Source organism: Neophocaena asiaeorientalis, unplaced genomic scaffold (assembly GCF_003031525.2).
Source record: "Neophocaena asiaeorientalis asiaeorientalis breed wild unplaced genomic scaffold, Neophocaena_asiaeorientalis_V1.1 scaffold476, whole genome shotgun sequence".
Taxonomy (NCBI): domain Eukaryota; kingdom Metazoa; phylum Chordata; class Mammalia; order Artiodactyla; family Phocoenidae; genus Neophocaena; species Neophocaena asiaeorientalis.
In genome coordinates this window covers 2,903,705-2,931,519 of record NW_020172178.1, presented here as the reverse complement: position 1 = coordinate 2,931,519, position 27,815 = coordinate 2,903,705, and the positions used below count along the sequence as shown (strand labels likewise).

General features: G+C 38.7%; 1 protein-coding gene across 13 annotated transcripts in view; it reads right to left on the bottom strand.

The window, feature by feature from the left end:
• The window catches only part of PAPOLA (poly(A) polymerase alpha), a 57,940-nt gene extending 32,582 nt beyond the window's left edge, over window positions 1-25,358 (bottom strand). For 7 of the 13 annotated variants that reach the window (XM_024759746.1, XM_024759755.1, XM_024759796.1 and 4 more), the window contains exons 1-6: window positions 25,149-25,358; window positions 10,659-10,844; window positions 10,086-10,152; window positions 5,430-5,511; window positions 3,686-3,795; window positions 3,176-3,229 (exon numbers count right to left, since the gene is read on the bottom strand). In XM_024759746.1, coding sequence (XP_024615514.1) covers window positions 3,176-3,229; window positions 3,686-3,795; window positions 5,430-5,511; window positions 10,086-10,152; window positions 10,659-10,844; window positions 25,149-25,156 — 507 coding nt within the window. In that variant the 5' untranslated portion in view covers window positions 25,157-25,358. Of the gene's footprint in view, window positions 1-3,175; window positions 3,230-3,685; window positions 3,796-5,429; window positions 5,512-10,085; window positions 10,153-10,658; window positions 10,845-18,463; window positions 18,592-25,148 lie in introns of all 13 variants that reach the window. The other 6 variants (XM_024759780.1, XM_024759788.1, XM_024759813.1 and 3 more) reach the window with 3 other exon arrangements.
• Window positions 25,359-27,815: the final 2,457 nt, after the last annotated feature.

The following is a 27,815-nucleotide window of genomic DNA, read 5'->3' as shown; positions in this document are numbered from 1 at the left end:
AAGACCAGGATCTTCTCATCAGCTGTTAACATGACAACACCTCCAAAAGTTCAAACAAAATTCTTACCACAGGTATTTTAACCAGATGTTAAAACATGGTAATACTAAATAAACAGAACTTGTATAAATAGCTACTTGTCATTTTAATCATACTAAGTTTAATATACTAAGTTTGCTAAATGCAGATATACTGGATTACTTAAAACTAACTGCTTAGTTCTCCACCTATATGAACTGTGAATTATATCCTAAAAGGTGCTCAAATATAAGGCCAATATGGTTATATGTAGCCCAAATAAACCTGTCAGTAAAAAGGGAACTTCTTATATTTAAGAACTTATGTATCTATAATATTCCAGTCTGTTTCTCCAACTTAGTTTTGACTAAATAGAAACAAAACAAAAACTGGCTAATTTTGAAGACTCATAGAATGCAACTGACAAAATTGTTTTTTTCCTTTTTTTCAAGGAAAGGTTGGGGGCAAAAGAAATTTGGCACAGATTCGGTAATTATTCCTGAGGGTCTGATTTCATGGTTCCAATCTTTGAATGCTGCTAGAGAAACAAGCCTTTTATAAGATCACTTTAAAAATCAGTATTTTATATTTGCAAACGAAGCAACTGACAAAGGATTAATAAAATATAAATAAAATATACAAGCAGCTCATGCAGCTCAATATCAAAAAAACAAACAACCCAATCCAAAAATGGGCAGAAGACCTAAACAGACATTTCTCCAAAGAAGATATACAGATCACTAATCATTAGAAAAAGGGAAATCAAAACTACAATGAGATATCACCTCACACTGGTCAGAATGGCCATCACCAACAAATCTACAAACAATAAATGCTGGAGAGGGTGTGGAGAAAAGGGAACCCTCTTGCACTGTTGGTGGGAATGTAAACTGATACAGCCACTATGGAGAACAGTATGGAGGTTCCTTAAAAAACTAAAAATAGAACTACCATACGACCCAGCAATCCCACTACTGGGCATATACCCTGAGAAAACCATAATTCAAAAAGAGTCATGTACCACAATGTTCACTGCAGCACTATTCACAATAGCCAGGACATGGAAGCAACCTAAGTGTCCATCAATGGATGAATGGATAAAGAAGATGCGGCACATATGTACAATGGAATATTACTCAGCCATAAAAAGAAATGAAATTGAGTTATTTGTAGCGAGGCGGATGGACCTAGAGTCTGTCACACAGAGTGAAGTAAGTCAGAAAGAGAAAAACACTGTATGCTAACACATATATATGGGGGGAAAAAAGGTTCTGAAGAACCTAGGGGCAGGACAGGAACAAAGACACAGACGTAGAGAATGAACTTGAGGATACCTGGAGGGGGAAGGGTAACCTGAGACGAAGTGAGAGAGTGGCATGGACATATATACACTACCAAATGTAAAACAGATATCTAGTGGGAAGGAGCTGCATAGCATAGGGAGATCAACTGGGTGCTTTGTGACCACCTAGAGGGGTGGGATAGGGAGGGTGGGAGAGAGCTACAAGAGGGAGGAGATAGGGGGATATATGTATATGTATAGCTGACTCACTTTGTTATACAGCAGAAACTAACACACCATTGTAAAGCAATTATACTCCAAAAAAGATGTTAAAAAAAAAATCTGTATTTTAAGAGCTTGCTGTGAAAAATCATTTAAACATGCACCTACAAGACAGGAAAAGATTGTACATTTACACAAATAAGTACCTGTGGTATAGCCTAAATTTTCCAATGATACACATTCCAAAATCCAGCATTGCCCCTAATTTAGACAGAAATAAAGACTATATGCTCACAGAAAAAAAAAAAAAAAAAAAAAAACCCCAGGTAACTCAAAAAGCAACTCAGTAATAACAAGCACATTAAATATTTCTAGTAACCATTTGACTTTTATCTCCATCCTGAAAAGTTTACACAATTGAGTTGGTTCTCCACCCCCAAAAATCTCCCCTTTGTTGGTTAATGTTCTTTTTGGGAAAAAAAGGCATCACCTACATTATGGTTGTTTTATATTTATTTAAACACTGACAGTAAATCAAAGCTGCCTGAACTTGATAATCCTTTACTAAATTTAACATCTTATGTCTACTTATTAAGATTACACATATTTCATAGAAGATAGAGTTGGGCACCTTATGCAACAATTATAGAAACCACTTTTTTTGTAGAACAATGAAGTATTATTCTTCCATTTCTGAAATTTTATAACCGTCATTATTACTATGAGTGACTTTCCAGCACCATTATATATGGCAGAAGTAACATAAATAACTAAAGTTGCTTCAGGGTCAGCTTTGTTACAACTACTTTCATTACACACATTGAAAACATCAAAGAGAACTGCACATCATCTCAAGAACCTGAACTCAGAGCTTCCCTGGTGGTGGCATGGTGGTTAAGAATCCGCCTGTCAAAAAAAAGAATCCGCCTGCCAATGCAGGGGACACGGGTTCAAGCCCCTCGTCCGGGAAGATCCCACATGCCGCAGAGCAACTAAGTCCGTGTGCCACAACTACTGAGCGCATGCCCCAACTACTGAGCCTGTATGCCACAACTACTAAAGCCTGCATGTGGAGCCCGTGCTCCACAACAAGAGAAGCCACTGCACCGTAACGAAGAGTAGCTCCTGCTTGCCACGACTAGAGAAAGCCCGCGTGCAGCAACAAAGACCCAAAGCAGCCAAAAATAAAAACAAACAAATAAATAAATTTATAAATAAATTAAAAAAAAAGAATCTGAGCTCATATATCCTTCCCTATCAGAAAATATTTCAGCATACATGACATCAGGTCACAATTTTCTCTCAACTCTTAAATATTTAATTTAAATGAAGCCAAAGTTCCACTTGCAAAAATATATTACCTTAAGGAGACTAAAAGCATATAAAATCTGCATATGGAAAAACTATCAGTTAAGCTGTTCTGTAGCAGCCATTTCACAGTCAGTACATTTCTGTCTATATTTTAACTCCTGGTTTCACTAGGCTCTTTTTTAAAAGAGACTACAAAGAATAGGCTGTCACTTCCATTTCAAAAAAAACTTAATTCGTATTAATATCATACCAACTCACCAATTATAAACCTTTGAAATAAATCAAGTTTTTAACCTACACCTATCAAAATAACACACAGTAAGAACTGTCTATTTGAACCTTACCTCTATCCCATCAAAACACAGTTTGATAACTGGTACAAATGCCTCTTCAACAGCCTGTGGGAAAATTTAAAAATCAGTGTCTCTGAAAGTATACCTTAGGGCTACACTAGCTTTAGTGCTCTTAAATGAATGCAGTACTGACATTGCTTAAACATAATTTACCACAACACCTGACACAGACTAGGTTCTCAGCAAACAGGTTTAAGACTCGAGAATCCTAAGTCGCACGAGCCTAGGTTCAAATTCTTGATCTCTGCCACTCGGATATGTGATGGTGGCCAAGTTGCTTAATATTTACTTTGTTTGCCTCATTTCCTACTCTGTACATGAGATTACAGATTTATGATTTTAGACTGCTGTAAAGAATAAAATGCAAGCATACACATTAAGCTTAAAAGGGTCTGGCAAATTGCAAGAGTTCAATAAATTAATGGCTATACCATAAAACTCACTCAATTGACTAAACTGATTTTTATAACTCCTCCCCTTTCACTCTGAACATTTACGCACTCTTAAATCTTTTACTTCTTCCTGTAATTTCAACTTATCATAGAACGAGGTGAAAAAGTCACTTCGATCGACATGTCTTGGTGCAACACACAACGCATCGATATCGGCACCTAAAAAAAAATTAAGCCCATCAACCACTAGTTATCATTACAAGAAAATTATTTTGCATCTTATCATGGCAGTATTTGATGTTGAAAACCTGTTAATGTTACACTGACGAGCCTCTAAATGCACCCCTCTCCTTAAAAAAAAAATTACCTGTCAGTATAAGAAAAACATGACCCTAATCAATGGGATATATTTTTTCCTGCAGCATCTTCTATTTGTAGTGGCCCAGGTGAACTGCGAGTCAAAGAAAGGTGACTCAGATAGGAACTCTTATGGTAAGAGAGGCAATTATGCAAGAATACACCCAACATCTTGGTGTCCTTAGTCACAGCCATGTTCATTAGTGAAACAAAAAAATACAGTTATCATCTATACATTGTGACTGGTGCTTCCAGGCTCCTACCTGCACCTAAATGGGACCTATGCATTTCAAGAAGGACCAATGGCAAGAATCCAAAGAGGCAGACCATGGTAAGAACAGTTGTTATTAATTTAGTGCTTGATAGGAGGCCAGCACTGAGTACATAGGGAGAGCACAAAAAAGATGATTAAAATCAATAACTGGGATCATAAAAAGAAGAGATCAATATGGAATCTGGTCAACATAATCATTTTCCTAAAAGACTCAACAGCTGAGGCACTAACTCTGAAGGCTGTTTATCTGGCATATTCATGAAGGGGGAGAAGGGCATACAGTTCACAGGACACATCAAAAGCAAATGTACTACTTCCAGCACAGAGTAGTGGGAGATGGGGAGAAGTAATAATGCCACAACAGAGAGAACCAGAGACTGGCAGATACTTTTAACAGAGGCTAGTGGCTAATGGTTGAAGAGTACAGCCTCAGACTGCCAGAGTTAGAATCCTAGCTCTGCCAGGAGATGGCTGGGAGCAACTGTTCAAGCTGTATTGCCTTTTTAAGTCTCAGACTCCTCTACTTGTTACATAAGAATAAATAAGATTATGAAGACCAAAAGATTACTAACTATGCTCAGTAAAAAAGGACGAGTTCAGTAATACTCTCTGCCAGGATAACATTCTTATTGTACATCTACTTACACGGGGAACTACCAGTGTAACTAAGAAAGTGTTATTAGTGATTGTTGCTGTGTTGCAGATACACATTTTTTTGGTTTGTTTTTTCCTCAACTACATTTCGTGACTATAATACAGATTTTCTTCAAGCTTTACTTCATTTTTCTTCTGATTTCCAGAAGAGGATATCATTATTTTAATATCATTTTCTTCTGATATTCTTCAGGTAGAGGAAATGATATACAGAGCAGCACTGTCCAAAATAACTCCCCAAGGGGAAAAGTGTACTTCATGCGCACTTTCCAGTACGGCAGCCACTAACCATATGTGATTATTTAACAATGAAAACGTGGCTACTACTACTGAGAAACTGAATTTTTTATTTTACTTAATACTGCATTGGAGGGCACAGGGATGAAAGGTATCATTTTATATCTTTCTTCTTTTACCAAATTTAGGCTCCCGGAAGTCACCTCTTCCATGCAAACCTGATCTGTATAATACACTGCAAGTAACTGAGATGGATGTGTCATTATAATTTTTAAAAAATTAAAGCAGTATTCCTTCTCAAGATAATTAAAACAATATAAACAATATTTACCTTTTGTATGTACTCCTAATCTATAAGATCCAAATGTAAATATTTTTCCACCAACATTTTCAATTACAGATTGTGGAAGATTCTGTTGAAGCAAACAAAAAATAGTTATTTTGCCAGTGGAGCACAAAGGTAACTATTTCAAATAACACATTTAAAAAAAAAAAACCAAGTAAGATTTCTATGCCAATTTATATAGAGGGTAAACAAACTATAAGCTCTACAAAATACCAGGCCTTTACAGATCAACCTAACTTGAAATTTAAGCAATTTTCAACTTTCAATTAGTGTTAGAATTTTGCCACATTTTTGGAAACTGCTACAAAGACTGTGGTAGAGGAGATCACGTGATTCCACAGAAGCAATGTTAGAATCAGAAATTTTATTCATGATAAGGTGCTGCATAAATCATGAATGTTAGAATATAACAAAAACACATTCTGATTGCTTAAAAGATTGTATTCAGTGATTATACCAAATATGTCGCAGTACATTAGACTATAATTTTACTGTATCAAAAGTGACTTTAAGGCCAATAAGGCTACGTTTAATAGTTTAGTAGGCGTTAGTGGGATGATTTTGAGCAGAACTAAACTTATTGATGATTTCTTAGAGTAAAAACACCAGGAATGAGGAGAAAGGAAAGCACTTAAAAATCATCTTTCTGGGCTTCTCTGGTGGCACAGTGGTTAAGAGTCCGCCTGCAAATGCAGGGGACTCGGGTTCGTGCCCCAGTCCGGGAAGATCCCACATGCCGTGGAGCAGCTAGGCCCGTGAGCTCAAAAAAAAAAAAAAAAAAAAAAAAATCATCTTTCTGACCCTGGTTATGACTATAAAGTACTATGGAGAATACGTTTAACCACCCTTGGTGGTAAGGATAATGTCTGTCCACAAAAAAAAAAAACACCAAATCTTAAGGTGTGCTAGATCAATGTTTCTCTTTACTTTCTAATTCCTCAGTAAAGTCTTACTCAGTAGCAGAACATAAAAGAGACCACTCTTCCCCACCACCCTCCCAAAGTGACATAAATTGTTACTTCATATTCCAACAACCCTAAAAATAAATTGTAAATGGCTCAGGGGATTCCCTTGTTTTTTAAGGGCACACTTAATCATCACTTATAGAAAACAGGCAATCTAAATGTGTAGTATTGCATTTTTTAAAAGGAGACACCACCATCTCTTCCGATGTTTAGATATTTTAAAAACCACTTGTACAGTTGGCTTGGTTATTTAAGTTAAGCCAGCAAGGTGTGTACAGAAATATGCCTACAAAGGAAGATAGGAAAAAACTACCTGAGAACGATGTTCTGTGGACATCTCTAGTAAAATACAAATCTTTCGGATAAGCGCTCTCCAGGAGAACTGTCCAATACAGTAGGCACTAGCTATATTTCACTACCACTTGAAATGTAGCTAGGGTGGCTGAGGAGCTGAATGTTTAATTTTAGTTAATTTAAACTGAAATAGCCAAGTGTGGCTGGTGGCTACTGTATTAGACATTAGTATGTTTATAGCTATTACAGTTGTAACCCAGAAATTAAGATTTCTTAATTAACATCACAGAAGAACTTTTCAATTGCAAATCTTTTTTAAGTCTCAGGATATTAGATGGCAAACAAATCAAACAACTTAAATAAAATTCATATTTTATATAAATTTTCCCCAAAATATTATAAATTAATTGTAACTATACATCAAAAACCAGTGGTTCTTGGGACTTCCCTGGTGGTGCAGTGGTTAAGATTCCATGCTTCCACTGTAGGGGGCGCGGGTTCAATCCCTGGTCAGGGAACTAAAATCCCACATGCCACCCCCAAAAAAATCAGTGGTTTGCTACTGATTTAACTGGAGGTATTTTTGGTTGTCACAATCTGGGGAGACCAGACAGGCAGTGCATCTAGTTGGAAGAGTGCTGCTTAACAGCTTCCAGGACAGTCCCTAAAAAAGAAATATGTGAGGAATTCCCTGGTGGTCCAGTGGTTAGGACTCCACACTTTCACTGCCGAGGACACGGGTTCAATTCCCTGGTCAGGGAACTTAAGATCCCACAAGCCGCGCGGCGTGGCCAGAAATGAAAAAAATACGTGGTCCCAAAATATCAATAACGTCAACATCAAGACATCCTGTATCAGGTCTTAAAGCCAAGCAGCTGAGGAAGAAATTCTCCCTAGGAAAACAGATATGAAAGATCAAACTTGCAGGGCTTCCCTGGTGGCGCAGTGGTTGAGAGTCCGCCTGCCGATTCAGGGGACACGGGTTCGTGCCCTGGTCTGGGAAGATCCCACATGCCATGGAGCGGCTGGACCCGTGAGCCATGGCCGCTGAGCCTGCGCGTCCGGAGCCTGTTGCTCCACAATGGGAGAGGCCACAGCAGTGAGAGGCCCGCGTACCGCAAAAAAAAAAAAAAAAAGATCAAACTTGTAAAGCCCCTAAAGTCCCACTCTCTAACCAATTTACTACCTACAGAGTTAGGCTACAGAGAAAAGAACACTGACAAATTTGATTAGGAATGAGCATTAATTTCATTAATCCAAATAATTTTTCTTACCCTCAAGAAAACCAGCAGGAAGAACTGTATCAAGAGTTACCAGATAGGGCTTCCCTGGTGGCACAGAGGTTACAAATCCGCCTGCCAATGCAGGGGACACGGGTTCGAGCCCTGGTCCAGGAAGATTCCACATGCCGCGGAGCAACTAAGCCCGTGCACCACAACTACTGGGCCTGCGCTCTAGAGTCCGCGAGCCACAACTACTGAAGCCCACACACCTAGAGCCCGTGCTCCGCAACAAGACAAGCCACCGCAATGAGAAGCCCACGCACCGCAAGGAAGAGTAGCCCCCGCTCGCCGCAACTACAGAAAACCCACACGCAGCAACGAAGACCCAACACAGCCAATTAATTAATTAATTATTAAAAATAGAATTACCAGTTAAAGAAACTAACCAGGCACTCAATTACTGAAACAAAACTATCAATGAGACAGTACTCGTTTCACATTAAATAAATCTAAGTTCTGGCCTTATAACAGTTTTCAACTTAAATGTCTAAGAAAAAGCCATTAAAAACAAAGCTGTGTTTCCTATGCAAGATTAAAGAATCACTAAGTTCAATAAATGAGTAAAAATACTTAAACCTGGACATCCTTTGCTCAGCTCAAAAAGAAATCCTTTTCAAAATATCATTTTTATCAAAATTCTATCAATGACAAACATGTAGTATACATGGAGTCCCCAGTTGAGAATATTCTGGCTGCTGAAGTTTTAATCAGTTGCTTTGAAATATATATACACTGCTTTAAGAAAACAGTATTATAAATTTGACTAAAGCCAGAAGACTTTAACTTACTTTTCTTCTACCTTGATACCTTCTCTTCAGGTTTTCTTCTACCTTTGGTTTTCTCCTACCTTGATACCTTCTCTCAGGTTTTCTTCTACCTTTGGTTTTCTTACCATCAATTTTTCAGCTGTATTATAGACTAAATACGCATTTTGTACTACCCTGGAAAAATGACCACTATTTACAGAGTTTTTAAAAAATGGCTTCTAAACACAACTTTACGAATACATTTCCAGAGAACAAACATATGGATACCAAGGGAAGAAAGTGGCTGGGGGGGGGGGTGGGGGTGAATTGGGAGATTGGGATTGACATATATACACTAATAAGTATAAAATACATAACTAATAAGAACCTGCTGTATAAAAAAATAAATAAAATAAAATTCAAAAAAACCACAAAACTACATTTCCTTTACCAGAAGCCTATTCATGGATTCAACAGTTGTATGATTTTCTTTTAAAAAGTTATTAGAAACTCAAAGAATGTTATTATAAAAAACTAAATAGATAATTCAGTTTGAGTCTAACATCTGAAGGCCTAAAAAATGCTCATCGTTGCAGAATTCCTTAAAAGGTAACAAGATTCTCAAATACTTAATAAACATGTTTAGTACATTTTTTTCCTAAGTGAAGCAAACGTTTTATCGAAATCAATTGTCAAACCACAATTTATCCAAATGACAATGCTACATTGTTCTTAAAAGAGTGGGCACAAATATGGCACAGACACAATCCAGCATCTATCAAAATACCATCTGTAAAGAACCTGACTTATTTCGTGCTGTGTGTGAATGTGGTCCAGCATATAAGGTAGACTCAAAACCAGTCAATTTTTTTTCTTGATAACATGAAAAACATTTCACTACTTTGCCTCAAAATTAAGCACACTCATCTGTCTGTAACAACCGTGTTTAATACATTTTTTAAAGCACCTTTTGAGGGAAACATTATTTCTGTAAAGCATGTAAGTAATTACTGAGCTTTGAAGTGTTACAACCAAAAGTATTTATAAAATCACTGAATTCAGTTCAGTTTTTCCTGCTTTCAAAATAGCTATGTACCGGGACCTTCCTGGCGGTCCAGTGGTTAAGACTCTGCCCAATGCAGAGGACTCGAGTTTGATCCCTGGCTGGGGGACTAAGATCCCACATGCTGCATGGTATGGTCAAAAAAAACCCCCCAAAAAGCTAGATACCAAATACAAATTCTGCTGTCAACAGTCTAAAACACATTCCACATTCAAGACTCTAAATAGTTATATAAGACAATTGCTGCGTTCAGCTGGCCAATTACTTCCTATACAATTAAGTCACCTTACCTTGATTTCACTGATTTCTCGTATCCACTCTTTTACCAGGTTATTTAATTTTCCCAAAATTAAAATCCTGTTGATAGAGCAAAGATCAATCAAGTATCAAGTTGTTTGTTATTCTACATCACTACTAATTAAAATGAAAAAGCTTTCAATAGGTGGCTTCCTAAATTTTAACCAGTCTTTAAGTTATCAGAAAGGAAGTTTATAGTGTTAGCTATGTAGGCACTGTTACACGGGGTGAGGCATTCCTCTAGCTTAGCAAGGCATTCCCCTTTCTCCTGACAATGCTGTAATACTATACTAACCCAAAGTATCACAAATCAAAATTAAGGGAATAGAACTTTATATAGATGAAAAGTTTTTTCTAGGTATCACTCTTGTTTGAAACAGACATATATTGGGGAGAATAATTCTGACTTGCTGAGTTCCTCAAAACTAGTTTATTATGTTAATAAAAAATAGTAACTTAAAAAAAGATATACATATACACTAATATGTATAAAATGAATAACTAATAAGAACCTACTGTATAAAAAAATAAAATTCAAAAAAAGAAAGATATATACACACACTGACCTGCGCTGCAGTTCCTCTTCCTCTTCAAAAACGCCAAAAGGCTTCAGAGTCTCAATTAGTTTCTGGGTAAGCAGGCAGTCAGTCTCCTTGGGGGCTGCTAAGCTGATGGGAGAGGTAATGCCATAGTGCTTCTGTGGCGGCTGTGTTTGCTGTGATCCCTGCGTTGTAACTGGACTGCAAACAGAACTGGATAAAATTACTGTCAAAAAATTTCTACAATTTAAAACTAATCAGATGACTAGAAAAAAATGCTTTAGTAAAATGCATTTCTAAACATAGTTGGTTCCCTGCCTTACCCCAAAAAACTTTCAATACATTTTGTTCGTTTTAAAACAAAAAGTAACACAAAAATTAAGTGATGAAAACATTAGTTCTCCTCCCACTCCAAGGATTTTAACTTTGTCACTATCTAAATAAACTATAAATAAGAATCCAGATCAGGGAATTCCCTGGTGGCAAAGTGGTTAAGAATCCGCCTGCCAACACAGGGGACACAGGTTCGAGCCCTGGTCCGGGAAGATCCCACATGCTGAGAAGCAATTAAGGCCGTGTGCCGCAACTACTGAAGCCCACATGCCTAGAGCCTGTGCTCCGCAGCAAGAGAAGCCACTGCAATGAGAAGCCTGCGCACCTCAACAAAGAGCAGCCTCCGCTTGCCACAACTAGAGAAAACCTACACGCAGCAACAAAGACCCAACGCAGACCCAAAAAAAAAAAAAAAAAAAAAAAATCCAGATCAAATAAATTGCTAGAGAAAATGCAGTCTAGGATATAGTGGACTTCTGAGAAATTTTACTTACTTCTTGAAAAGGAGCCAAAGTCTATTAAATTGTTATTTCTAAAGAGATGAGGATATATATAAAAACACTATTTCACCAATACAACAGACTCCCCAAACGGAATTTCACATCTGACGTGCAATGAATAAAACTCTGGAGAATGAGGCAAATAACATAAACGTAACTCGGAGGGGAGAACTGCATTCACACTACGCTTGTTACAGAATTTCTGGGAAGAGGTTTACACTTCAACGATGACCAGTCAAAAGTTTTTCTGTTTTAAGAGTAATTCCTGATTTTTACAACCAACAGGGTTTTAATATAACTGGTGAAAAGGTATGGCATGCTCTAAAGAAAGGCTTTAGGAAATTAATCTGACTCAATTATTTTTTGGTGAAACCAATTCTTGTTTTCTTTTTCTCCCTTTTTATATCAATGGACAGGGACTCTAAAGATAAGCAGCACAATTATTAACTGAAAACTACCTGGTCAAATAACATACAGAACCAGGTAAGGACTAAGGAAGAAGCTAACATCTGAATCAGTTATTTGCCCCAAATTCTGTTCCTTAAGAAATAACTTGTACACACACACCCCTACTTTTTTTCAAGTTCTAAATATATATCTATATATATACTTTTAATTAAAGTACAATAATCTACCAAAGCAATAAGATGCCAGAATCCCATGGCAGGTAAGTCCCATTATGTATTTACTACCTATCCCTGGGTTCTGGTTTATACTATGACTGCAGGACTACGTTTTATATTGTCTTCTGATATCAACAGAAAACCTAAGAATGCCAGGAAGCCCATAGTGTTTGTTACTAATTAGTCACTAGGCTGTAAAGCATTTAATCAATGCTTCCTAAACTAGTTATACATTGTCTCAATTTTAATTCAGATTTTATAGTAACATTTGCTGAATAAATATGAGTCAGATTTATTATCTCTTACAGCAATTAACTTACGTCTCATCACTTCCTCCTACCACTTTAAATCGCACGGCTATACAAGGCTATGGTGTTAATTCAGAGCTGTGGATCCACATGAGCACCAAGCATCCTCAAAAGACTAAATACCTGAATGTTCTGTTTTTCAAATTTATGTAGCATCTCCCATGATTAGAATATACAAATTAACATTAAGTGTAAATGCATTCATAATGTCTTGGTTAATACATATTTTCATCAATCAACAAATAGTTATCATCAGGTTCCACAAAGCTGACACCAAAAAGGTGGCCCTCAAAACTGCCTACCATTTCTTCACGCCATGCTCTAATAGATTCCAGATAAATTATGTATTAAGTTTAAAAAAATACACTTAACACGTATCTTAGTATAATTATATTCTTGCATTGTTCATTGCTTCATGTGAGTTTCTCCAAGTAAACTATAGCCCTTCGTGACCACCCCAGGATTATGAACACTTTTTATAAATGATTTTAATATAAGTAGAGCCAGATATGAAAACAAGTGTAAAATCCTTTCTAGCTAGACTTGGTTCATGCAAGGAGAGCTTTCAAGTCAAATGTAAATTGAATTCATGTTTTCCTACCTTAAAATAATAAACCTCTATTGGATTGTTTTGTTTTGAGCAAACATCTGCGTTCTTTTCCTTTCTGAAGGGGCTAAATTCATTACCAGTTGAGTTTGGATGATCACCAAAATGACTGCCCATTCTCTGTGGGGTTAAGCTTTCTTGCAGATTCCCATTTTTTCTTTCTCAAATATTCAGGTTCTTCATTGTCATACAAAAATCAATGCTTGGAAAGATCCTTGTCTACTTCAACTGTATTACCAGAATATTGGATATAGGCTCAGATTTCTTTCTTTTTTTAAAAAATCAATTTATTTATTTATTTTTGGCTGCATTGGGTCTTTGTTGCTGTGTGTGGGCTTTCTCTAGCTGCGGTAAGCAGGGTCTACTCTCCGTTGCGGTGCGCGGGCTTCTCATTGCGGTGGTTTCTCTTGTTGCAGAGCACAGGCTCTAGGCGCACGGGCTTCAGCAGTTGTGGCACAAGGGCTCAGTAGTTGTGGCGCATGGGCTTAGTTGCTCCACGGCATGTGGGGTCTTCCCGGACCAGGGCTCGAAACCGTGTCCCCTGCACTGGCCACCAGGGAAGTCCTAGACTCAGATTTCTAAATTCAAACCAAGTTTGCCTACTTTAATTTGAAAAAAAAAAAAAATTGATGTCTACATTAGTTTCCACATGAACATTCTGATGGGGAAACAAATCATACTCTGGTTGTAAATGTTTATTTATTCAAAATGTCACATCATATAAAACCACATTTACTTGTCCCATCTAATTCAAAACAGAGCATTATAGGGCGACGTTCCTGGTGGTCCAGTGGTTGAGAATCCATCTTGCAATGCAGGGGACGCCAGTTCGATCCCTGGTGGGGGAACTAAGATCCCACAGGCCTCAGGGCAACTAAGCCTGCACACCGCAACTACTGAGCACACATGCCACAACTAATGAGCCCACATGCCACGACTACAGAGAAGCCCATGAGCTGCAAGGAAAGATCCCGCAACTAAAAAAAAAAACAGAGAACATATGTATCACATATCTCTGTATGTATACATATCTAATACAAATTACATATAGAACATATACTAATTCAAGAACACATATGAAAAGAAATAAAAGTAAATCACAACCAAATAAAAGGAAAGAAACAAATACATGTTTTGAAAGGTACAAGATACCTGTGTCTCCAATAGAAATGGCTTAATCTTACACTAAGTGGCTAGACTAGGAATTCTAGGCTGCCAGATGCTCTGAATGTCCAAAATGTAGAAATATTAGCTATGATTGAGCTTTCAATGGAAGAAGTCAAAATTTTCCATTTAATTTTTAATATTAGAAATTAAGTAGAGTGATAAAACAATTTAAGGATCTTTCTGTTGCTGTTCTGTTTCTAACAAAACAAATATACATACTCCAATATCAGGTAATGTGAAGGACTCTGCTTTACAGACTTTCTCCTGGAACTATACACCAGACAGCTAGCTATCAATCCCAAGAATGCAAAGCTCTCCCTCAAATTTTTGAACACATGAGACACCTGCCCATGTCCGTCACTTTCTAGAGACATTTTTACCAGTATTTAGTTTTCTTCAGACATGATTTTAAAAATGCTTCTACAATTATATAAAACAATGAGAAAAAAAAACTAGATACGGAGCCACAGTATTTGTGATCCACTGAAATTTCTTTCTGGTTTTCAATTTAAATACCAAGAACAGCTGTGCTTTTCCTGAGTAACTGGCTCATTTTCATCTCATGAACATATCTGTACTTACCTTTAGCCTACTGCCTGAATTCTTAGAGCAAAACTGGTGGCCATCCAGCAAGTTCTCTACAAAAATCCAAAAATCACTGTACTTCTGTAAGAACTGTTTTAGTACCCTAATTTCTTGCTGTTTTATATCTCTATCCTGATTCTCCCTTGTCATCCACCTTTAATGCAAACACCCTGGTAGTTCTAAAATGTGACTAAAGCATTCTTAAAAGTCTCAGTCCTTTCTGGGTCAGAGCAAGATATAAATACCTATACATACAGTACATATACGAATCTTGCCCCCCTCCAAAATTACAAAAGACAGCCAAACACTCCTCCCCCCACCCCACTTTTTTGGGAGTAAGGAGGGAGACACGAAGAGGGCACAGTACTAAGTATTTTCAGAATTCTTCTCTCTCTTAGAACATAAGGCATTTTCTTTATAATATTTAAAATAAGTTTCATCAAGGCAAAGCTTACCCAGGACATATACCCACCTTTCCTTTTTTATTATTTTTAATTTCAACAACATTCTATATAACAATTCCATTCCAACTACACTTGTTCTGCCTCTTGGCATCTTGGTCCCACTCTTTCTACTCCCCTGCTATGCCAGACTACCATTCATACTGCTACCAAGTGATACCTTCCTAACACACAGCTTCCTTAAAAACCCACATGACTTCTGGTACTGGCATTCAAAACTCTGTCCACAAAAACTGCTCTCAACCCAGAAGCAATCTGAAAAGAGACAAAGCAGGCTTGATTTCACTTCTACTAGTTATACCACTCTGGTTTCACTTCTGCCACTAGTTACGTGATTCTTGTTAAGTTGTAACTCTATGGATTTACCTTAGAATTTATTATTTCTCTTCTCTACTTTGGATGGCAAATTAGAAATTTAAATACTATAACATGTTTATGACATGAAAGTCCAGTTCCCAAACACAGAAAGTTTTTAAACCAATACTCAAAAGAAAGGTCCATCCTTTCCTCATGCTAGGCTAAGACCTAACTCTAATTAGTATAAATATTTTGGTACTCAGAGATGGCAACATTTTTGTGAAACTGGCATATGACTGTAGGCTGCTTATTTTGGCCAGATACTTGTTTCAAAAGTTTAGGCATCCAATTTAACCAATACATGTGCTCTGAAATATCAAGAACCACTCTGATTACAGTAACTATAAAGCTAACTCAAATAGTGCAAGTTCCTATGATTTGTAAACTATAGTTTAGTAGCCCTACATTCAAATAGTCGAAGTATGATCAATCTTTGGATGTATCATATTGACGACGACTTCAAGTCAGTGAGGAAAGTTAAGGAATACTCACATGAAAGACCTATATTAGTACCTGTTTTCACTAAGTGAATGAAATCCAAAGAAGACTTTCACTTTTACGAAAAAAAGGCAAAAAGCAAAAGCACTCTTCGTTTGTTTTGCAAGCGGTTTCAGAGGCAGCGTGCGCCCTGAGTAGCAAGAGCGACACTAACAAGCTTCTTCCACAGGATATACGTATATTCAGCATCAAACTACCATCGCCTGGAACTGTGTCTGTGAGCAGCAATGCTTTATCTCAATTTATTCTATGCATCTGTTAGCAAGATGTGTATAAGGTAGTTGCTTCTTCATTTTATGCCGTTTTGGCTTACAAAAGCTTTCACAGGACCTTTCTACTTTTGGATAGGGAGGGAAACCTGTATTCTTAATATGTTCTTAAATCAACTTTTAAAAGTTTCACTGCAAATCAAGGAAGCACATTAAGACGATCACTTTTTCTGTCAGACTGGAGAAAAACAAAGCTGATGTACATCTGGTGAAAAATGAAAGACTTATTATAAACCTCCAACGTTGGCAATGGTGTAAGAAAATGAGCACTCTTAGCCATCACAAAGGATGTGAACATGGTATATCATTTTAAAAAGCAATCTGGCAATATTCATCAAATTTTTTTTAAAGCTTATGTCTAGCAACTTCATCTCTAGCAATCTCTCACAGAAATACTAGGACACAAGGACTCAAACTGAAGGTCCTGATGTTGGAAGACATATCCTCTTTAATTTACAACACATTTTTAGTATATTAAATGTGTACATTAAAGCACAAATTTCTACTGCTCCTGGGGTACGAATACAATGGCTTAGAAGATAGGCCAAATACGGGCCCAAAATCCTGTTCAGCAACAATAAGCTTGAAATGAACAATGTCTACCCCAGCATTATACTTTATAGAGGGAGCATGCTTGGTATTTGTAAATAAATACCTCTCTTGACCCTACAGATTCTGGAATTTGACCCTTCTTATAGGAATAATATAGAAGATAACCCAAGGTTGTTCACTGGAGCACTGTATACAATGCAGCAACAAACTGGAAACCACCTAAATATCCATTAATATGATACAGGACTGGCAAATTACAGTACATTCTTACAACTTAATACTATGCTATATAAAAAGAATGAGGTGGTTATCCCATGTAGTAGCATGGAAACATGCCCACAATATGTCAGGTGAAAGAAGTTGTAGAATATAATTATGATAATAGCTAATATTTACTGAAACCTCAACATATTCCAGTTAGTGTGGCAAGCACTTTACATTATTCCTGACTATTCCAACGACTCTATTCACTGGGTCAGGATATGATCTCAGGCATCTGACTATAATCATAAGCCTCTATACATCTTTCACAACATACAGTCTTGTACCTTTAAAAGTTATTTGTGTATTATGTCTATACATGCGAAGCATAACTGATTGTTGGAAGAATTCCATCTTCTAGGATTTTGTTTCCATTTGTTAAAGTACTTTTAAAGATAAATATTAATGAAGTCATACAAAAGTTGAAAATCATCTAATTCTACTATTCACCATTAAGCTTGTGATAGTAAAGAGGCTAAAACCACCCCCTAAAATCATTCCCCAACAGCAAGGGACAGCAAACAAATGTTCAATTTAAATCAATAATTAGCTTTTTGATTATTAGCTTTGTAGTTTATGCTAATCAAAATGTTATTTTAAAGAACTGAAAAACCTTAAAATGGATTTTTCAGTGTAACGCTTTGTGATTAGAAAATTAAATACAAAGCAAATCATGATTTACAGCTCTAGAAAACTGGTAAAGCACCAAAGCTATCAAACTTCATCAATCCAATTTTCCTAAAAGCACCTTTTCCTCATTTAAGTTATTTTTCCCAGAAAGTATTTTATTAGGCTGAAATTTACTGAACTAGGATCCTAAATATGTATGAAATACAATGCTAAAATCAGGAATACAAAAATAGTCTCTAACCTCAGTGACAATCTCAAATTTGCTCTGGGATTCAGATCTTTAAACAACAGATCAGTGCAAAGTAAAAGCTTAAAATAAACATTACAGAAACAAAGAATCAAGGATATACCAAAGGAAAAGGTTAAAGAGGTATGCACTCTAAATGACTTGGAGAAGGGGAAAGGAGCAGTCTCTGCAGATGACTAACACACAAAGGAAAGGACAACAAATCACCAATGGTGTTTTCTGAAATAGTTAATATTTAACGACTTTCTTCCCAATTTAAACAAAGCTCATGCTACTGATGAATCTCTACCTCCTCACATTGGGCATATGGAATTGGTGGCACGTAGTACTAAAAGGGTCAATTGCCTCAAAATATATAGATCCTAGCCAACAGAAAACACTGTCATTTCTTGCTAGTTTTAGTCAGTGAAGTTAAAACTGAAAGCTTAACTTACTTGATATTCTTCTTTAGAAGTAATCAGATAAATCACAGTAACACTTAATGGGTACATCCCAGGTGGTCCAGTAGTTAAGAATCCGTCTTGCAATGCAGGGGATGCTGGTTCAATCCCTGGTCCGGGAACTAAGAACCCACATGCCACAGAGCAGCCAAGCCCACGCTCAGCAACTACTGAGCCCATGCACTGCAACTACTGAGCCCGCACGCCACAACTACAGAGCCCACGCGCCACAACTAGAGAGAAGCCTGCGTACCGCAACAAAAAGACGGCGCACAGCAACAAAAGATCCCACGTGCCACAACTAAGACCCAACATAGCCAAAAAATAAATAAATATTTTTTTAAAAACCACAGTATGTAATTTGCTGTTTAAAGGCCTTAACCTTAAACGTAATGTGCCCATTCAAATTAAGCAGGAAAAAAGGACATTGAACAGAATAGGAATATGGGATCTCTCTAAAGTATTTGAATACGCATTAAATATTAATTCTTAGCAGAAATAATACAATCTCCTCTTTCACAAGAAGTTTAACACATATTTGAATTTTACCTGTAGCTTAGAAGTCAAGCATATAGTCAAGACAACGTATTTGCTCACTAAGACATTATTCTAAGGATGGCTAATTCACCTGCCATCCTGTGTAACTGGTACTAAACATAGAACCTAACTATAGTCTTAAAATATGTATTCCAGGTGGATCATCCAGCCAATATTTAGTAAGCAGCAGCAGAGGCTCAAATATAGATGAAGCAATAGTTTACGCTCAAGGGGAATAAATTATGATGAATCCCAACGCCAAAGTTTGGAAATAAAAGGTTGATTATACAGAGAAAGGGTACTTGTTACTGAATTGTAACAATGGCCAGGTTATTTTTCCTTCCTTCCTAAGGGCACTTCCAACTGTCCCTCTGCCCTCTCTCCAAGAGGGGCTAGAAGCAAAAACAAAAAACAAAAAACAGCCAAACCACAGCATTCCTGCATCAGTATTTGTGAAGCACAATTTGAAAATGAAAGAAATGTAACTAGAGAATCTAAAAAGTATAAAAATGTATCAGAAAATAATAGTCAAAAATATATTAAATCATAGTATTATAAACAGGAAATGCAATTTAGATGTTTCTGATAACCAAAATGACAGGAACACTATTCTTAAATAAAAACTTATTTAAAACTATTTAAAACTATAAAGACTACTTACTGTAAATGCAAGAAGCTGGTTTCTGAACGAAATATAGAGGGAACAGAAATGTGAGACAATTCTGTGACAGAAGAGGAATAAAAATATCAAATTTAAACTCCTACATTTTTTTCTTCTGCAAATCCTTAAATTTTCAAGTGAGAATGCTATGAAATTCTGCAGACCTGCAATCCAACGACTAAAAAACAACTATCTTCCACACAACTTGATCTTGAAAATTAAGTATACTTAAGACATACAAACAGACTCCCACTGAGCTGATGAAACATAGTTCTCAACAAGATACACAGTAAATGGCACAGTACTAGAATGAGAATGAAACATGGAACCCAGAGTTGAATTTGGCTGCAGTCTATAACTTAGCACCCTTAAGGCCTTAGAGGAGTGACGACTTTGAGCCTCACTTTACAAGAACTAATATCTCCTGCAATGGTGCTGTTTTATGAATCATAGACTCAGATTGTACACTTATTTAAAAGCTGCTGAATAATCAGAACGATGAACATACCAAATAAAAGACATGCCTCTTCCACCAACCAAAAATGAAAAATAGCTGGGACTCCAACTGGCCTCATTTTGCCTGAGAGTAGCTTTTATAAACCTGCCTAGATGCAACTCAAGGTGAAATTTAATTGTAATGTTAACTTGAAGTAGCTTAATTACCAAGAAATGGAATATTCTGATGAATCAAAAGTTATATGTTTTCAAGCCAGAAGGCTTTGGGGGGTTGAGGGAGGGGGTGTCAGGGAGTGGGAACTGACTTACAAATTCACTCAAATCCAATTATCTTCCCTCCCAACTTCTCCATCAAAAAGCATGAACCGACAACACGCTTAAAGTAAAATACCACATTTCAAAACCATAACTTTTATTAAGCAACAAGAAATTCATTACAAAATCTCTACATCTTAAAATCTGAGAATCAAAATCTCTCAGTTAGAAGTTACCTTTCAAAGGTTATCTAATACATTGCTTTTCATTGACCACAAAAAATATCTTTAAATCATGTGTGTGTCCATTCCTCCAGACCATTCAAAAACCACCAGAGATGCTGCACAGACACACCACTGGAAACAGCGCAGCTTGGGGCAGCTGTCAGTTGTTACTATACATCAGTTTCTCGAACTTTTGGGTCTTAGGACCCTTTCACAACTCTTAAAATTTATTGAGGACTCCAATGACCTTTTGTTTATATGGATTATGTCTGCCATTATTTACTACATTAGAAATTACAACAGGGAAATTTTTGTACAGTAACAAGAAATCCATTACATGTTAACATAAATGACTTTTTTTAAAATAACTGGTTTCCAAAACAAAAAACTTAGTGAGAAGAACAGCACTATTTTACATTTTTGCAGATCTCTAACTCTGGCTTAATCAAAAATAGCTGGTTCCCGGGCTTCCCTGGTGGCGCAGTGGTTGAGAGTCCGCCTGCCGATGCAGGGGACGCGGGTTCGTGCCCCGGTCCGGGAAGATCCCACATGCCGTGGAGCGGCTGGGCCCGTGAGCCATGGCCGCTGAGCCTGCGTGTCCGGAGCCTGTGCTCCACAACGGGAGAGGCCACAACAGTGAGAGGCCCGTGTACCGCAAAAAAAAAAAAAAAAAAAAAAAAAAAAAGCTGCTTCCCATATCTGCTTCTGCATGCAATCCCTTTTGATAAGTTGTTTTGGTAGATGCACAGGAATAAAACCTGGCATTACACCATTATAACTAGAAAACAGTGTTCTAATAGCCTTTTCAAATAACTTTGGATATTCTTCTTTGATATTACACCAAAATGCCGCAAGTGCTAATTTCTTAGAGACTAGTTACAGTATGAAAGCAGAAACTACAGCAATAAACCCTTTGTACTCTTGCATTAAAATCGACTGGTCCACCTTGCACTTTAAATGTACCTTTACCCATGCATGATTTTATTACATCATGATTGGTGGTTTGGAAAATGTGGGTTCACTTAAGATACGCATATCTTCCAAATGTTGGCACATTATTATACAAAATCAAAAAAAAGTTCACTAATATCACCATCGACCAAATCAGAAACATTTTTAATTACTGGGAGGCTGTCAAGCTCACAATGACAGAAACAAGCATTCTAAAATTCTAATTTTCGCTTGAAATCTCAAATTTTATCACTGGCCACAAATATTGTCAGTTGTTCTCCTTAAAGAGACAGGCTCCATTTTTCAAGTAAATGCTAAGTAGTCAAGTATGAACATCATAGTTCATCAATTGTTCTTTCAGGTAAAAACAGAGCTCAATGAGAAAAGCACTAGCTTAGCTCACAAATCAATCATACGTGTGCTCTTCGCAAAACAACCATCCTACTTTTTAGCATACAGCTTTAAGTGTACTTCCCATTTTATCACAACATACTCAAAGAACTCAAGGGTCAAGACTTAATAAAATTAACATTTTTTACTGTTTCGTCAAGGACTTTTTTTTCAAACTGTGTGTGTCTGTGTGCATGTGTGTAGTGAAGTGATACAATGACAACTAGGAGAATGCAGTGCCTGTGCCTTGATTCTTCCTAAAGCATCATGACCCACCACTGCTTTTGCACCACTGGTGCAAATGTCAACAGACTAAAAAGACATAACATCTCAATATTATGAAAAGTTTGTATTTTACGTACTCCCTAAAAGGATCTCAAGGACCCCCAACATCCAGGCTTCTACAAATCACACTCTGAGAACCACCGCTACACGATATTACTACCCACCAAAAGGTCTCAGTTCTACCTCTTATCACTCCATGAAACTACTCCAATTCCCTCTTTTTTTGTGACAACCCCAAAAATATGGAAGAAAAGCTATTGTCTCCCCCAAGTCTTGCTAAATATCTCTTCCAATAACGTTCTACAAATGTGCCATGAATGCTAAGTCACTGATAATGTTTACTCCCCTTAAAGTCTTTTTTATTGCCAGTGTGATAGCTAGAACTGAGCTGATGCAAATAACGATCTGACCAACACAGAGTGAGGCAGAAACTGGAATACAGTTCTCATACAGGTCTTATACGCTGTATTAATGCAGTAGTTCTCAACAAGATGTTGGCCCCCAAGGTACATCTGGCAATATCTGGACACATTTTTGGTTGTCATTACCAGGACATAGGGGGTGGGACTCCCACAATCTAGTAGGTAGAAGTCAGGCATGCTGTTAAACACCCTGCAATACACAGGACAGAATTATCAGCCTAAAATGTGAATAGTACAACCATGAGAAATCTGGTAATAATGGATCCTAAGACTACCAAAATTTTGGAAGCTTAATCACCATGGCTCTTAAACCATACCAGCTTTTCAAAACTATATATGCAATTACATATGCTTTTGGACAATATATGGAGACCTGCTCACAATGTTTTCTAACGACGTAACTTCAGTAATCTGTTTTGATTTCATCCATTCTGACAATTTACCTATACCTTAACCCCCCCACCCACACACAAAGACTTAACAGCCACACCAAACAGGAAAGTGGAAGTCAAACACAATACAGTCTGGAAATCACAATTCAAAACATCAAAGAAATAAAATTAATGACACCAGAACATGAAAAACAAAGAAAGCAAACTAATGAGAAAAAAGGCCTACTTAACTAGGCAGTCTATGGTCTTTTAGTTTACTTTAAAAGGACTATAGTACACATAGGGTTAACAATAAGAGAAAAGCTAATGAAAAACTGGTCATATTGTTCACATTTCAAGAAACACACTAGAAAGACAATATCCGTGAGTGAGAATCTGCTGCCTTCACTTTGTCTTCCATTTTAAACATCTGCACTAACTTCCAAAGAATGTGAAGCACTTAGGTCTTTAAAGGAAAGGTATACCTCCCTTCCTCAAAGCATGCTGGGAAAAAGCAGGTATAAAAGAACTTTTAATTTCTAAAAAGACATAAATTGTTTCTTCATTAAAGCCCTTTAAGGCATACATTTCCTATTACTGATCAATTTTTTTAATACTGACATGATTATCAGAAAGAGAAGTCCTTTTTCCAAAACAGCAATAAAATGTGAGCTAACACAAAGAAGTCACATGGCATTATTGCAAACATTTAGGTTTACTTTAATTGCTGCTGAATTGAAAAATGCCACAAAAATCTTGCTTAGACTCGGTTCTCCTAGTAACCCTTTTCATTGTTCCATAAAAGTATGATTCAAGGACCTTGCACCTTACAAGATTTTAGGTCTGCTATATTTAATTAAAATTAACAAATATCCTCATTACAGAAATATGTTGATAGGCCTCTTAACAAAATGACTAGAGTGGGTGAGAAGGAAGGAGCATGAAATTCCTTTTTAAAATATCGTGTAAAATGGGACAGATGTCTTTAAAGCCTGTTTCAAACTTAGAGCCTCACCTGTAAACAGAGACATACACACATATACACATACATAAATAAAACTGTAAAACTATAATCAGTGATATTTGCAGAAAAGAAGGTGTTTTTACTTAAAAAAAAATAAAATAAGCGTTAAGGTGACCGTTAGGTGTCTAGAAACCCCAAAATCTTTATTCTGCGTTCAAGTAAAACTTCAAGGGTCAATTACATGCTTCGGGGCTACAAAGAGAACTCGGCCCCCCATCTCTCACCCTTGAATCTTCAAAAATGGAAGAAATGCAGTCTCACGATTTAGGCCTCTACTCTGCTGTATACACGCAGAAAAAAAGGCTGTAATCTTTCGATCAACAATGAGTTCTCAAATTACATCCCATTCTTTGAGAGAGAAAAGAAAAGGAAAACTTCTTTAAAAAACCCAACAAGGAGAAAAAAGTATAAGATACAGGCCTAGTGAGATTAGAAGGCATAGATGGACTACAATAAGAAAAAGTCTACCATCAGAAGAACAGAAAGTATCACTGCACATGGAAAGACGGAAGCAACATGAAATCCGGCGACCCTATCGAAACAAAACCGGGAGAGCAACACGTAACGCAACGCCTTTCGACGGGGGGAACCCGGGAAAGTGCCCCTCTCCTGGCAGCCGAAAGGCTGGAGGGAACGGAGGCGGGGGGAGGGGATGTTCGAACAGCTGGACTCGACGCTCAAAACTGGGCTTTTAACTCGCGCTCAGGCTGGCTGGGACGCGGAAGTGGGTTAACACTGGCACACGAAGTGGGCATCTAGGAAACGTGAGGGAGAGCTAGGCCGGGAACAGAAGCAGCGAAACGAGCCGGAGAGGCGCCGGGGGACGAGCCCGAACCCCGTGTGCAGACCCCGCGAGGAGCAGGGCCTTCCTCCCCGGCAGCTGGGCACCGGGTTCCCCCCTCCCCTTTTCTTTTATCGGACGAGGCGGAGAAGCGGGAGCAGTAAGGTTACAAGCTCCTCCGGCCCTTCCGGAAGGGGAAGGCCCCCGGCCCGACAGCCGCCGAAGCCAGGAAGGGGTGGGGGGAAGCGGGAACCGAACACAAGGGGAAGTGCGGCGGCGAGTGGGAGTGCCTGGGAGAGAAAACAGAATACAAATCACTTACAACGGCATCGTCTCCGGCGCCGGCACCGCCCAGTCACTTCCCCCCCGCAACCGCCGCCGCTGCCGCCCTGGGCATGATCCACTGAGGCGGGAGGGAGGGGGGGGCCTGCCTCAGCCCTGGGTCCAACCCCACTCCCGCACCCGCTCCCGCCGCTTTAAGCGCTTCTCCTCCTTCCCCTTCGTCCTAACATGGCGCCCGAGCGCTACCACAGCAACGTTCTAGAACCGCTGACGCTACTACACACGCTATGCGTGCGCCTGCGCAGCAGCCGCCCAGCCCGCCGCGAAGCCTCACGGGAAGGGTAGTTCGTGCGCCGGCAGGCGCTCCGGCGGCTTCCGCCGCAGTTGTGTCCGGCTTCCGCGGCACACGTAGCGGGTATGGGAGGTATCCGATTGGGAGGCTCTGGGCTCGGGGGTGTCCCTCCTGCCGGGCCGCTCTTGTCGCCGATGGGGGCGATGCAGCCCGGACGGCGCAAAGAAGGCCCCGGAGAGGCGCCGCTTCCGGTGCATTGTGAGGTCCCGCCGTTCTCTCCGCCCGAGGTCGCGGCGGCTGCGCTTCCACTCGGACTGCGTCGGTGGAGGCGCTTGGAGGGAACCGGGGCGCCCACGCGTGCCCCGGGCGCTGGGCTCAGCACTGGGACACTGGGTTGTAACAGGTTACTCAACCTCTTATTTTTTGCAAAGTGAGAGTAATGCCTGCTTCCTAGGGTAGTGGCGCCTATTTAATGTGATAATGCAATAAGGGTGCTTGGCACTGCGGGGGACAGAGGGCGCAGAGACGTCACTAGGACTCCCGCCTTACCCGCTAGACTCGGTTCCCCCGGCACGGAGCTTTGGAGTTGTTCTGTCCACTAAGGTGTACACAGGCGCTCAGGAAATATCTGTTGAATGAATTGCTGGATAGGATTGTGATGACAGCAGATTCGAGAACAGGAGCTAAATTTATTTCTAACAGCTGGTGCACTGGAACTCACTGTAAAGCTGTCATTCAGTAGAAACGTAGGTGGCAGTAAGCCTTGGGATATTAGCAAAGGCCGTTTCGCCCATAGTTTCCCTGAGGCTGTTTTGCAACCTCTTCTCTCCGTGGGGTGGGACCTGGGAGTTACCTGCACACTTCCAGCAAAAGTTGAATAAAAATACCTGAGACTGACTTGACTCTGATATTCTTTCCCTCTTCGAATATAGAACGCGTTCCAAAGTGTCACACAGAAGATTAATGGAGGGAAAGGGGGGCATCACATATGGGAAAGTTAAAGTTCTAAATTCTTTAAATATGCACTTGTAACTCCTCAGGAAATTTGACAAAAGATTTCCATTTTTTCTCAGAAAGTCTAGTGGGACTAGCGTTCTAGGACTAATGAGGGGCTCAGTGGGAAAAGCACAGGATCCAAACCCGCATTGTCCAATAAGGTAGCCATTTGTCACATGCGGCTTGCCGGCACTTGAAATGAGGCTCGTTCATTTAAGATGTAAGTTCAAATCGCGCAGATTTCAGAGATCTTACTATGAACAAAAGAATGAAATACCTCACTGACAATTTTTTTATATTGTGTTTTGGATATAGTGCATTAAAGAAAATATGAAAATTTCAACTGTTTCTTTTTACTTTTTAAAATGTGGCTGCTAGAAAATTTTTAATTATGTATGTGCCCATCATTTCTATGGAACAGCAATGATCTGGAGACAGACTTGTATTTGATTCTCAATTCTACTTATCCCCTTACCCTCTTGTGGCTTTAGGTGGGGGCCCAGCAATAGACCTGTCAAAATTTTTGAAAATCTGAGGTCCAGTGGAATCAATAAAATATTAAAGCTATGGTCTTAAAAATTGCTCATAAAGATAGGCACTGATGATTGTCAAATACTAACACTGTCCCACTTAGATTCTGTGGGGTGGGAGCAGATAAACACTTGAAAAGGTAAGGGAATTATAGACTGTAATAAGAACCACGAATGAAATAAATCAGATGATAAAATTACGGGGCAGTTCAACTTTAGATAGGGTGGTCAAACTAGGCCTCTCAGAGGAGCTGATCTTTGACCTGAGACCTGAAGCCTTTCTGAGAGATTTGGATTTTATCTTTTTGTGAATGGGGAAAACATTGGAAGTTTTAAAACGGGAAGATTACATTGATATTTGTGGGAAGATAAAAGGGTAGGGAATCAATTTGAACTTCCCAGACAGGAACTTTCCTGGTGGCGCAGTGGTTAAGAATCCGACTGCCAATGCAGGGGACACGGTTTGAGCCCTGATTCAGGAAGATTCCCACATGCCGCGGAGCAACTATACCCTTACGCCACAACTACTGAAGCCGGTGCACTCTTGAGTCCGTGCTCTGCAACAAGAGAAGCCACCGCAACGAAGGGTAGCCCACACACCCCAACGAAGGGTAGCCCCCGCTCTCCACAACTAGAGAAAGCCCGCATGTAACAACGAAGACCCAACGCAGCCAAAAATAAATAAAATAAAAGATAATTTTTTAAAAAATATGCTGTGAACTGCCAGACGTTTTGAAGTTGGAGGAAAGATGAGGTGGCTCTTGCCATATTCAGGTAAGAGATGATGAAGCTTGAAATAAAAAAGAAGGGACAAATTTGAGAGAGATTTAGGCAATGTGGTTAATCCTAGTTTCAAGAGGGGAGGGGAGGAAGAAGACAAAGATGATTA